This window comes from Meleagris gallopavo, chromosome 2 (genome assembly GCF_905368555.1).
Source record: "Meleagris gallopavo chromosome 2, MGAL_WU_HG_1.1, whole genome shotgun sequence".
Taxonomy (NCBI): domain Eukaryota; kingdom Metazoa; phylum Chordata; class Aves; order Galliformes; family Phasianidae; genus Meleagris; species Meleagris gallopavo.
The window spans coordinates 97,695,486-97,709,147 of NC_139405.1; the positions used below are offsets into that span (position 1 = coordinate 97,695,486).

General features: G+C 39.2%; 1 protein-coding gene across 3 annotated transcripts; it reads left to right on the forward strand.

Annotated features, from left to right (window-relative positions):
- Positions 1-1,658: 1,658 nt before the first annotated feature.
- On the forward strand, positions 1,659-11,939 carry LRATD1 (LRAT domain containing 1). Of its 3 annotated transcripts, none has more exons than XM_085218038.1 (2): positions 1,659-2,003; positions 2,584-11,939. In XM_085218038.1, exon 2 carries the CDS (start codon positions 2,621-2,623, stop codon positions 3,467-3,469), a length of 849 nt encoding a protein of 282 aa, XP_085074164.1. In that variant the 5' UTR covers positions 1,659-2,003; positions 2,584-2,620; the 3' UTR covers positions 3,470-11,939. The 3 variants fall into 3 exon arrangements, with proteins under 3 accessions (XP_085074164.1, XP_085074163.1, XP_085074165.1); XM_085218037.1 differs by having other exon boundaries at positions 1,661-1,991; XM_085218039.1 differs by lacking the exon at positions 1,659-2,003 and adding an exon at positions 2,074-2,480.
- Positions 11,940-13,662: the final 1,723 nt, after the last annotated feature.

The following is a 13,662-nucleotide window of genomic DNA, read 5'->3' on the forward strand; positions in this document are numbered from 1 at the left end:
TCCAGCCTAAATGATAAATTTATTAGAGTGTATTCATAACTTAATTTAAAATGTTGCAGTTGATGAAGGTTATGTCATAAAAGAATGTATAATTCCTGCCAATCAGGACAAAAGCATCTAAATAATTTCAGAGGTTTGTAACATCCACTATTCTTACTCCTGTGAAACTTTTAAACACATATTTTAGGATATAGTCATTTTTAGATACACATTTTTACTTCAAATTCAATTTCTAATTCTACAGACCCCTGAATGCCACATTCTGAACTGCTGTAAACCAGCAGCTCACAGACACCTATGAGTCTGAGACTGTAGTCCCTGAATTTATGAAACATGCAAAGTCTTAACCAATAAAATAGTGTAATTGCCACAGTGAAAAATAACTGGTCAGTCTTAGAATGTCACACCACTGAACAAACCCTTTTCTCCCTTCCATTTATGATCTGATGCCTTTGCCTATGTTAAAAAATTAATGAGAAACAAAATACTCTCTTAGAAAGATAGGTATATAAATATTTGAATGGGAAAATTAAAGGTTCGTTTGAAGTAAACACATGTCTACATAAGAAATCCAGTATTTGACCCATATAAACCTAGGCATGAAATTTGTACCATGAAAAATAGGAAGTTGCTATAGGTACAGCTGCATGCCTCTATCATGAGAATAAAGCAACAGCATTATTTTTCTTATTTAACCAAACCCAAAGACTGGACTGTAAAAAAAAGTCTAAGTTGGGGAGTCAGAAATGAAGATGGTTAGTATCCACATGCACTGAAAATAGAAATATTTATGTCTATATGACAAATTTATTTCCGCTGTGAATAGATAAAAATGGTGCTTTAATATGACTCACATATGAATCAAATAGTTTCATTAGGTTTTTTCATGAAGTGTCTTAATTTTTAAGTTCTTCTTAGAAGTTCCCATGATGAGAGATCTCTGAAGAACTAAGGTTACAATCCCATCGCTAACACAATCTTGTAGGCAAACTGTGCTCACATCAGCTAATTATTCCTGAGCCTTGATTTCATAATGTGCAAAATAATATGTAAAATATGTACTGGCATTATCTACTACAGATGGTAGATTTTAGATTTGACATATTTTAGGAAAAGATGGACTGCTACCATCAGGCAATCTTATGTTTTATGTAAGACAAGCCATAGACCACCTTCTAGTCAATTCTTAGGACAACCCACTACTGCTGCTGCAGCCAGATGTGGACAGATGACCACAGCTAGAAGTCACCTCATCTAACATCAACATTTCATTGTGTTGGTGATGGTAAAAGACAGGCACTTCCTTAGGGCATCTCATCCCTTTCTAAAATGGGATGAGCAATAGGTGGCGGAACAGCCCATGAGAAAGGCCAGATTTGTCTGACCATGGGGAAATCCAGAGTTCAGATCGCACAGAAGTTTTTGAATTTAGATGAGTGGACGCTCATTTCCTTGAGGGATGAAGAAATTCTCAGATAGATACAACCCTCCAGCTTAAGCCAGGGCGTTTTTCTTATCATGGGAATCACTTTTTTTCTGCTTTCTTTTCAGTTGCAGGGCTCGCTTGCCGGGGCGCGCACTGCTTGAGCCCTGTCTCTCCGGATAGTCCTGCCTCGCCCACACCAAGCGGTCTCCGTGCGACAGCCAGAGGCCAGCCACGAGGCGCCGAAATCAGACTCTCGGGCGTTGGGGAACAGCGAGGCCGGACCGGACAGTGACGCCGCGGAGCCCCACTACAGCCTCCGCCACCGGGCGCAACGCAGCGCGGCGCGGCCAATGAGCGGTGCCGGGGCGGGCTCGGGAGCGGCGCCGCCGGTACTTAGGCTCTGCCGGAGGGGCTGAGCAGCCCACAGCGGAGCGGGTCGGCGCGGGCGGAGGAGCCGGGCGCGCTGTGGGGAGGACGGAGCTCACCTCCTCTGCGGCGCCCATGGGGACAGGACGACTTTAAAGGAGTTTGGGGGGGGTTCTGACGACCCGCTGGGCGACCACGGGTACGGAGCAGGGTGAGAGGGACTCCTTTTGGGGACAAAGGGTGGTTCATTTTTTTTTTATTATTATTTTTTCCCCTCTCCTTGCGAGGTCCTGGCCGAAATGCGAGGCTCGAGCGGGTAGACACGGGTGGCAGCTGTGAGGCCGCCTGCTTCTTCAGCATCCTGTTCTCACGTACAGCGGCTTGGCTCGGCTGCGAGCGGGCTCGGGACCCTCCGGGCCAGCGCTGCCTCTGCCCTCTCCGTTGCGGAGCGGAGAGCGGAGGCTCCCGAAGCAACTCCGTCCCCCGCGCGGAGGCGGCGGGCGGCAAGGAGCCGCCTTCTCCTGCGGCGTGGGGCTGGGCCGGGGAGCCGGGAGCCCCGGGGCACTGCTCTACCCTGCACCCCGAGAGCGAGGGGGAAGGATCCGCGCTGGGAGTTTCCCCTCACACGGAGGGGAGGAATGGAGCGGGGGAGGAATGGGTGCTCGGGGCGGAATCGCTGAAGTCTTTTGTATGTGTCTTGATTTTTTTTTTTTTTCTTTCTCTCTTCCTTTCCTTCCCTCCGTTTGCACTCTCGTTTTTCTCTGTCCCTGCCCACCCCACCCTTCCTCCAGATCCGGCGATTTCTGCCCTCGCCTCGCCCTGTCATTGATGGGAAATCAACTGGATCGCATCACTCACCTGAATTACAGTGAGCTGCCTACCGGGGACCCCTCGGGGATCGAGAAGGACGAGCTGCGCGTCGGGGTGGCTTACTTCTTTTCGGATGAGGAGGAGGACCTGGACGAGCGAGGCCAGCCAGAGAAGTACAGCGTGAAGGGCTCCGGCAGCCCTGGCCAGGAGACGCCCACCCACCACCTCCACCACCAGCTCGTGCTGAACGAGACCCAATTCTCCGCTTTCCGCGGCCAGGAATGCATCTTCTCCAAGGTCAGCAGCGGCCCCCAGGCTGGGGACCTGAGCGTCTACTCGGTGTCAGCGCTGCCTGCCCTCTGCAAGCCGGGGGACCTGCTGGAGCTACTCTACCTGGGGCCGTCGGAGCAGCCGCCGCCGCACTGGGCAGTGTACGTGGGCAGCGGGCAGATCATCCACCTGCACCAGGGGCAGATCCGCCAGGACAGCTTGTACGAGGCGGCCGCGGGCAACGTGGGCCGGGTGGTGAATAGCTGGTACCGCTTCCGCCCACTGGTGGCTGAGCTGGTGGTGCAAAACGCCTGCGGGCACCTGGGCTTAAAAAGCGACGAGATCTGCTGGACTAACTCCGAGAGCTTCGCCGCCTGGTGCCGCTTCGGGAAACGGGAGTTCAAAGCCGGGGGGGAGCTGCAAGCTGCTGCCGGCACCCAGCAGCAGTACTATCTCAAGATCCACTTGGCGGAGAACAAGGTGCACACGGTGAGGTTCCACAGCCTGGAGGATCTAATACGCGAGAAGCGCAGAATCGATGCCAGTGGCAAACTGAGAGTGATCAAAGACCTGGCTATAGTGGACGAGAAAGAATAGTGCGCAGCGGGGGTACATGGCTATCTTCTTTCTGCCCTACTGGGGAGCCCAGCCTGCCACAGGAGCAGCCGGCTGCACCCTCTTTCCATGGGACGCGACTGAAAGCAGGATCCATGGCAACATTCCAAACAAACAGCGTTCTTTACACCCATAGCCAGTATTTTGTTTGGCTTTCAATAGTCTTAATACTGAAGGAGCACGTGAGAGAGAGAGGAAGAAAAGAGGGGGGAGGTGCACGAAGGCTGTTCTCTCAGTGTGTGGACAAAGTCTCTCCTGTTAATCGATGTTGACCATTCTAGCAACACGCTAATAAAATTTCAAATTGAAATTTTTTTTAATTTTTATTTCATGGCTTTAATCCATGACAAATTTTAAACATTGGGGGCCATGGATGTGGATTTAGCTAAATGCGTTCTTAGCTAACGTTTGCCTTGCAGCCAACCAAAAGCATCCATTGTACTTTGCTAGTTGGAAGGGGTTGCAGGTGGGGGAGTTGTAAATGCTTGTTTGCTTTGTTTCTCAACACTGTTGCTTCAGCTCATAGCCGCAACCCAAATTTTGTCCCAGCCAACTTTAGCGAGACATCAGCAGGGGAAAGTGCTTTCACATTTCTGGTTGAAGCTGATCACATTTAAAATAATGTCTTTGCTTTCTGTCTGCAGCTCTCTGCTAAATGTTATCATAATTTATAAGCTGCTTCCACCACCACTCTTTTTAATTTTCTTTTTTTGTGCAAAAAGTTGGTGAGCAGCTGTTTCCTTGAAACTAAATTTGCTGGTTGAAGGTGTATTTTAGAGAATAGTGTACTCAGTGTTGGTCCTTGGAGATCCAGCCTCTAGACTCTTATGCTTAGGCTGTGGGTTTGTGTCGCTGTAGTGACTCTCATTGCAACACTGCATCACTACCTCTTCATGCACAAATCAACAGAATCCTGCAAGAAACAAATAGGTTTGAATTCTGCATGTTGTCTTTTTAAACAGCAATTTATTACATATTTACAATTCCACTTGAAGTATATGTAATGTGGCCAAGTTCATTTTGCATTTCAAATTCTAAGCAACTAAGAATCCCATTCAGTCTTAAGTTTAAGAATCCACAGCTGCATTTGAGATGCCTTTTAATGTGATGTGGGTAATGCCTTGTCTGTATTTCAGATCCAGTTCACTCATTGCTTAACTCGCAGTTTTGAAGTGAAAGATCAAAATATTAAATATACATAAAATCTAAAAAATTATACTGGGACACTTCTAAATCTGTATCTTTATTACTCTGAGCTGCGTACAACTTGTAGTAAGTGATTTGTCTTTGCATGTTTCAGTGCTGGAAAGAAAATGCATTTGTTTTTGTCCCCTCTTCACACATCAATGTCAGATGACAGAATAGAAGTAACACCCCTGTTCTGAATGTACAATACACTCCACCCCTTATCAATGTACTGTATCCTGGCTCCTTTTTGTATTAAACAATGTAATTAGCAACCTTGATGCAACAGTAACTTCATTTCTACAAAAGGTTTGCCTCCCATACCTGAAGCTGTGAGAGTGGAGTGTAGCTCACCAGAAGTATTAGCATAAATATGTTTAAAAAAAAAAATAAATAAATAAACTCCTTTAGTGAAGGTCATCAAACAGACTTTGTTTATTGATACACATAGCATAGTTATGCCCTAATAGGCAGTATTACTTTTATTTTCCCACTCACCTTAAAGTACTTTTAGTACAACATGGGATAAGCTTTGTTGTTGTTTGGTTTGTTTTGTTTTTTTTAGTGAATTGCCATACCTTTTATTAAATATGTACTATTTTAGCATTAGATGGGTGATAATATCTGGTAATAATAGCTCTTTTCCATAAGATTAGCAATCTTCAATGTTGTATTTGTATATTTATATTGCATTACATCTCCCAGGCTGTTCCAGTTGCTGAGTACCTCATAGCACTTGGGGGGAGTGCTGTGAGATTGCAGAAAGATACTGATGTTGCAGCCAAAGCACTTAAGGAAAAAATGGAACATAAATAGTAGGAGAAGGAAGAATGGGCAAAAGTAATTTAATTCCTCCTTGTAAGATATGTTGGAGAACAGGAGTAGTAAGAGATGGGGGAGGAAGTAATTGGCAAGGTGTCTACAAAGACAGAAAGAATGGAGACATGTAAATTTTGAATTCTGAATATTTTTTCTTCAAGTTGTTCACAAACGAATAAGATAGGGTTAGAGAGAGGATCATTGCAAGAATAGCATTGCAGGTCCTCACCAGTGCAAATTTAGAGCATAGTGACTTTAAACATTTCACTGTGCTTTGCAAATACTCCATCTCTCTATCTAAACAGCCTTTTTAACTGTTTGTTGTGGGGTTTTTTGATTTATTTATTTTTAATGATTAACTAACCCATTTCATGAACGTGTCAGTTTTCCTTAGTTGGCCTTGTGTGTGTTTATTCAAGCTGTGTCAGAAGTCTTTGGCATTTCTCCAGATTCGTACAGATAAAGGTAACGAAAATTAGGGCCTCGGTCCTTTGTGGAAGGTCTAGAAGAATGTATTGGAAATATTCATAAATGGCATTGATCTGAGATTACTGCTGCAACTGTTTTCAAGTGGCAGTCTGCTTTTAGCAACAGAGATATCCACACAGATCATTTTACTTTCACTGGATTTTAGTCCTGAGTTTCTGAAGCAATCTGGTCCTAATTCGTAGTCCATTGAAATTAATAGAAGTTCTCACTGACTTCGGTGAGGCTGTGCTGATTAGGAGGTGGTTAATATTTGTGGACCTTGAAGGGAAGTGAGGCTTAAAATGGCATTAAGGAGAACAGAAAAGCCACCTTTCTGAGATCAGAGACAGGCAATATTGTGGAAATAGACAAAACAGGTTAGTCCTCAAACAAGCAGCGTTAATGTGAAGAAGCAGTAGGAAAAGAGTGAAAAGTGAATAGAAATGGTTGTTCCGTGTCTTGAAACAAGATGGGAAAGGCTGGGGAGCTGTTAGATGCAAGAGGCAATTATGTGTATGACTGACAGGTAGAAAAGTAATTGATTATACTCATCTTTCAGGATCAGTGACCTGTCTGAGTTAACATTTCCATTTCCATCAGTAAAGATATTGACAAATTATATTTTATCCATGGAATCTGTTTACATTCTTCAGTCTATCATTCTAGGGTAAATATTTATATCTAAGCAATTCACTGCCGTTGAAGTACTGTCTTGGTTTAGGTTACTTCAAAATCCTGCTTTTGTGCCACGTTTCAAGTTTTCTGTTAGCTATTTGGGAGCTGCTTTATTGAAACTGTTTTGCTTGGATACTATATTCCTTGTCATTTCCAAATGCGGTCTTTTGAATTGCTTTGAGGCTAACACTTTATTGAAAAATTGTTTCATGTTCTCTTGAAGCATAAGAGCCTTTGTGAAATGTTTTATTGGCTGAATTGTATGACTGAATTGTTTGCTGGTTATTTGCTGGGTATGTAGGTACAGAAGTATGGGAATGGGTGGCAAACTGGATTTTATCTCCATCAGCTTTGTATTTTCGTGTTACTTTGTTTTCATTTTTTAGCACTTCTTCCCCTCTAAAAAGTATCTGTATGCAATTCTAAAAAGAGAAAAACCTTCATAATATATATATTTATATATTTAGGGCAATATTATGCTACATTGATTTCAGATTGAAATCTGGTTGTAACAAGATATGGCCTTCAGGGTGTGACAAGAAATGGCCTTCAGTCTGTGCAGAGTGTGCATAATGTTAATTATCCTGCCTGATTTAATTTTAGTGTCTTTCATATTCAGGTAAGTGATGTGCAAAAATCTGTCAGAGTTTATAGACCTCTTTATGCGATGTGTTGAGCAGCTGTAACTCCAGCCAAAGTTGGCTGAAGTTGAGAGAATTCTGGATCCACTGGAGACATGGAACATCCTGTAGGATCAGGTACCTCACCCCCCCCCCCGCCCCCCTTCCCTCCTCCAAAGTTTCCAAATCTGTCTTTTCAACTAGAGAAGAAATAGGGGACTGTGATATCTACTGTGACTTTTACTGTTATTTTCTATGAAAGTTTTCTACTAGAGTAGTGTAGAAGTGTTCTGTTCATAATTTTACTTAGCTGTGATGAAAAAAAAATGGTATGTGTTGATGCTTATATTTTGTAAATGGTATATTTTCTGCTTTATATCCCAGGAGAAAGATGCTGGTCTCAGTCCAAAAGGATTAATCCAGAAATATGTAGGGGGGGTATGATTGGGCTACTAAGCTGAGAGTAGTTTCACTGCAGAATTACGTGTGAAATGATAATAATGTATGACTAGAGTGTGATCATGTGCTGCTGTTTGTTCATGAATGTCAGTGTTTCCATGGCAAATCTGGAATTTATTTACTTAATTATTATGAAATATGAAACTTCTCTGCTCTCTGAGTTCAAATATGACAAGTAAAACAGCCCTACATTCATGGATTCTCTGAATGCTAGTTTGATCTGTCAATTTTTTATTTTTATTTTCCAGTTTTACAGTAAAGAAAATTAATACTGGTATCAGATATTTTACTGAACTGCTTGTAAATGAAAAGAAGATGCTAGGTTGGGAAAAGGGCAGTGAGGATTCTTCTGTTACTTGGAGTGCTACTGGATTTACTCCCAGTTTATATAGGTATAAGCTATTAGTCCTGCAGGGTTTTTTTAAGAAAGTAATTGTGGCACTATGTATTCTCTCTTTTGCAATATAGTATTAATTTATATATATAATACATATCCTTTGCGAAATTATTCTTTTTCCATATATTGAAATGTCACCATGCCTTGGAAAGTAATCATTATTTGAACCATGTTTATTTTTGAGAAAGAAACTAGGATTTGTCTGATGGCGTTTATACTTGAGCAGGTAGTAATATTCACTTTCACTTCTTAATTTTAAATATTTTGCATCATTAACAAGCCTACTCAGGTGGTTATATCCAGAGGAATCATCAGCATAGGCCATACAGATTGAGGTTGTTGAGATTATGGTTTTATAAGATCACACTTCATTTGTTTTTTTTTTTTTTTTTTTTTTTTTTTTTAAGAATATTTTTATTTGAGGAATTCTGGGAGTTTCTGGTTCTGCAGATGATCCATGCATAAAACCACTTGCTTCCACAAGAGTTTGTAATATCAGGTCCTTTACTATAAAAAGTCTATCCCCTTCATCTGGCATTTATTTGTGGTTAAAGTTGAGGAGTAGGTCTAGCCAACATCCTAACCGTCAAGTGCACACAGAATTCAATGGAAAAATTATGTGCATGGTGTTTACCAGAAGAGCCTTAATTGCATATTCTTGCTTGTACATATGGTAATTATCTATGCAATTCTGGCATTTTCCTAGGTAAAGTGGGTTAATGCTTTTCAAACATTTTTTTTTTCCACTTGTATGGCTGTGTGGGTACAAGTGTTGGACATTGACAGAAGATGGGGAATTAGCATATGGGCTTGAGTCTCTGAAGTGCCAATCCCCTGCTGTTTTAGTAGTCAGACAGAATTTGAAACTAATGTGAGTACGACCAAAAAAAAAGGTGGGAGAGTTAGTTAAACTTCAGATTTTTCAAGAAAGAAGTTCATAGCTAAACTTGAAATGCTGTTCTTTCTTTTTCTTCTTCACAGTAAATGAGGGTGAGTATCCCTCATACACAAAACCATTCCCATTTTGGAGATTCGTTATACTGTCTAGGCTAAATAGTGAGCAAAATAAGCGGTGTCATCAGTCTTAAGTAGCAAATAATTTTTCTAAACCTAAACACTATTTGGATACAGAGTGACATTGGCAATCTACTTTGAAAGTTGCATGAAGTCATGAACTAAACTCAGAAATGAAGGACTTCAATTGCCTTTCTTTCCACTTCCTATGTAGGAGAGGTTAGAGCTTGTTACCAGTTTATGTAAATCAAAGAATAACCCTACTTCATGAACACAATCCTGTGGTGGGCTTTACAACTGGATGAAATTATCAAGCCCTAGAATTAGTTCTAACGTAACGCTGTCATTGCTATAAGCAAACCTATATCCAATGACGTGAGTAAATACAGAGTGCCACATCATAACCCTCCTTCACAGCAGAGTACTTTACACCACAGAAGGAATATTCCTCATAAGTTATTTAATGTGAGTAAACATATCACAATCTGGTCTCAAAACAGATAATCTCTTTCCATATGTTCCCGCTGTTTCCATGGACCCTTTCAGTCAGTTGAAAGCAATATAAAGACTGAGTCTGAAAAATGTGGTGATTGTTTGTAAATATTTAAACAGAAATTTATATGCATATTGATATACAACTAATATATATAATATTGTAAATATGAATACATATGCATACAGTGTGTGTATGTATTATGCATATGCACACACAATAAGTCTTGACTGTTTTGTTAGTACTGGTAATAAATGGCATTTCTGTATGTATACTAACTGTGCAACAAATGGATACCCAAGACTATACTGGCAGGATATAAACACTATTCAATATTTGTTCTTTAGGGTATGCCATGGTCTTCTGACATCAAGATAAGTTAATTAAATATGTGGGTTTTGATGTATTGCTACTTACTGCAGGAAAAATATCAAGGAGCACTTCACTTTGCAATAACGAAGTATCCTTTTAGTATGAACTATGCTGCTACTAACTTGTGTGTTCATAAATAAATTAAAAATGCCCCAGTAATGTATCTATCCTTCCTTTCTTTGGCATATGTTAATGATAGTGCCACAATTTTATTTTTTTTTTAACTAATTTAAATGTTTGTTATTGTTGTTTTTCTGTTTGCTGTAATGTTTTGGAAGCATGCCACTGAATTAAGCTGTGTTCTGTTGTTTAGCCATGCTCACCTATTGTTGTATAGTTGTTTGAAAGTAAAGTGGCAGCTGGCTTTTCTTGACTTTTTTCAGATATGTTTTATTTTAAAAGCTAAAAGGTGAGACTTTGAAAAACACAACTGAGTTGGCTCCTTCCCCACTGAACACACTGTTGACCTTTCACCAAATTATTTGGGCCACAGCTAGGCTAACCTGTCTACTTTTAGAAATCTTACTTTATGGATACAGGGTGAAAATGAGATCTGTCAAGAACAGTGAGTGCTCTGAAAATAATAAGTAAATAAAAGCATTGCTGCTGCAAATAGGTCTAGTATAACAGAACATGGGTAACTCTGATATTGCTGGTAATTACAATATCTGAATAAGCATTGGCACCAGTTACTTTTAAGAAGCTTAGGTTGAGTTTCATGCTACAACTTCATTTAACAGAGATGGCTTGGATGAATGCTGTATCTGTTAATATTTATTATATAACTGTATGATAGAACTCTGTTTATTTGCATATGACACAACCTTTCTTTATCTTTACATTCAAACTTTTTTTTTGCATGATATGTCTGCCTATTTTACAATGTTTCTAGATCAGTATTTCTAGTCTGTCCTGGCTTTATATCACTGATTCTTCAGTTAGGTGTAATCAAAGTTCATTAATATTGAAAAGTTCACTTTAATTGACCCATTGACTTATTTTAATTATGGCAATATAAAAGAGTGTCAAGTGGTAGACTCCCACAAAAATAATCAGTTAATATGTGGATTCAATATTTCCTATGTCCTTTTAGTTCTAGCTAAGGACTGTAAAAGAGTTCCCTACATCTTTCTCTCTCTTTCAAGGTGAAGAAATATGACAAAACAGATGGGCAGAAGAAAAAGCTTATTTAAAAAAAAAAAAAAAAAAAAAAAAAAAGCAGAAATCTTGAACTGTTCTTTTACACTTATGATTTGTATACAGATTAACTCAGAAACATGCAGGTAAAATTCTCACTTACAGTAGGAGCACCAATTATAGAAATGATACTCTTTGAATTTTGACATACTAAAAGCTTGTATATATGTGCTAAATAATTTTCTTTTCCATTTCATGGCATGCTAGTTACTTTTTTAATCCATAGGAACCCGAAGTTGAATTCTCTGTGTGCTGATATACCCTACCAGAAGCAGAAATATGAAATGTTTGCATAATGCCAATGACATCAGAAAACCTCTCTTGAATTTCACTTTCCTAAAATCATTAATATCGTGCATACCTTTGAGTATGCATGAGATTAATGACTTTATTCAGAATAATGTCCAAGGTAATGTAAATGAAAATAAAGCTGAAACATGAGATGCTTAGTTTTTTATTAGTTTTGTTCATAATGGTTAGTGTTTTACAGATACAGTCATTTTGGTGCTTTATCTTCTCAATACTTCATTGATGACCTCTCAAACTGTTTTGTATGTGTGTATAATTTTTCTGTTGTGTTTGTTTGTTTTTGAATTAACAAGTATGTAAAAACCTGACACCTGAGAATGAAAACCCTGAAGACACCCCAGTCAAGAAACAAATGTTGAAAACAGCTTAAATGGAGTTTGGGAAATATTATTCACATATTTTAATGAGTTTTCATAGCTGCAAATAAAATATTATAAAACACAATTGAATATTGTGTTTTGTAAAGTGTTAAATAAAGTAGGATTTTCAAACATACAAATATTACATTTAAAAAGGTTGCTGCTAAGCAGTTGATCTTGAAATGAACCCGATGTATCTTGTGTGCAAGATGCAGAGGTCAAAAAAGTATTTCGTAAATCTGATTCATGAGCCAATCTACCCTTGTTGAGGTTGCCATTATCATTCAAATAAATGTCTCTATGTACACTAATGCTTGTAGCATCTGTTATTATTTGTGTTCATCTGTGAGAATGGCTTTGTATGATTACAACTAACCAGAAAGATATAAGCATCCCTGTTATATCTGTACATTGAGTGTGATCATTAACTGTTTGCCAGGAATAAGGCAGTAGAGAAATCAGTGTAACTTTGAACAGAATAAAAATAAACCAGAGTTGATAGGTAAAGGAATTATTCTTCTGCAAATGACATTTTGTCCAGTGTATGCGTTCTCTCAATTCATAAATGAATGATGCAAATTTCTAAGAGAATAGAGGTAAAAAAAGCACCAGTTTTAATACTTACCAGACATACAGAGTAGTGTGCTGGAGAGGGCTCAGTGAAACACAATCATAGAATCACGGAATTATTGTGTTTGGAAAAGATCTGTACAATCATAAAGTGCAGCCATCAACTAGTCTGTGTCCATTAGTGCTAAATCTCTTAAATACCTTCAGGGATCGGGACTCCATTGCTTTCCTGGGCACTGTTCCAATGCTTGACCACCCTTTTTGTGTAGATAATTTTTCCTAATACACAAACAAAGTCTATTGTGGTGCATCCTATCTCTATATTGCCCTCAGTCTCTGTCTGTTTAATGATTACACAAATATAATTAACCTAATGCTGAAACAAAGACAAGATGTCCTGATATTACATGCTTTCTTTTCTCCCAAGAAGAGCACTATTACTTTGACAAACCTCACATTAATAAAGCTTGGTTTACCGAGTTGGAGAATGTTTTTGGTCTCAAAACAATGATGATCTTAGATAATTTGTGGATAACTGATAAACCATATCAATCAACAAATAGGCAATTGAAGAAAATGATTTTGTAACTGTTAACAATTCATTAATTGGAAAAAAAAATTAAAAAAAAATTAAAAAGAATTTGAAAATATCGTTTACTCAATTCTAATCAAACAGAGGAAAATTTGCTGCCCTCTAGTAAGATTACAGAACTCGGTCAATTATTTGAATGATATCTAAGGGACTGATTGCCAGAGCATCTGGACAACTTGCAATAAATTAAAAACAAATATTAATTACGCAACTATCCATTCAGATGGCTCAATGTGCTTTAGCACATTTTATTTTGTCTCACAAAGGACCGGCATACTGACATGTTAGTTAATTGAATGCTTGATTGAGCAAGTAAACCTTGCATTACACTTTGCAGCCTGCCAAATCTAAATTCTGGTGGCCTGCCAGAGGAATAGTTTTCCAGCATGAGAACCACTGCTGATATCACTGTTATCTTAAAAAATGCAAATCTGATGGCTCATTTTAGGAGATTTGCAACTTATTTTAACTTTTATGAGGAGAAATAGTATGAGAGGTGTTCTGATGTGAAGCTAACGTCTATGCCACTCGAGGTTTTAAGTAGTATTAATAACATTTTTAGAGTTGTCTGAATAAAAATATAGTTTTAGCATATATTCACAGAGTTATGATTTATGCCAGCAATAGCAGACTCTGTTAAAAAGAA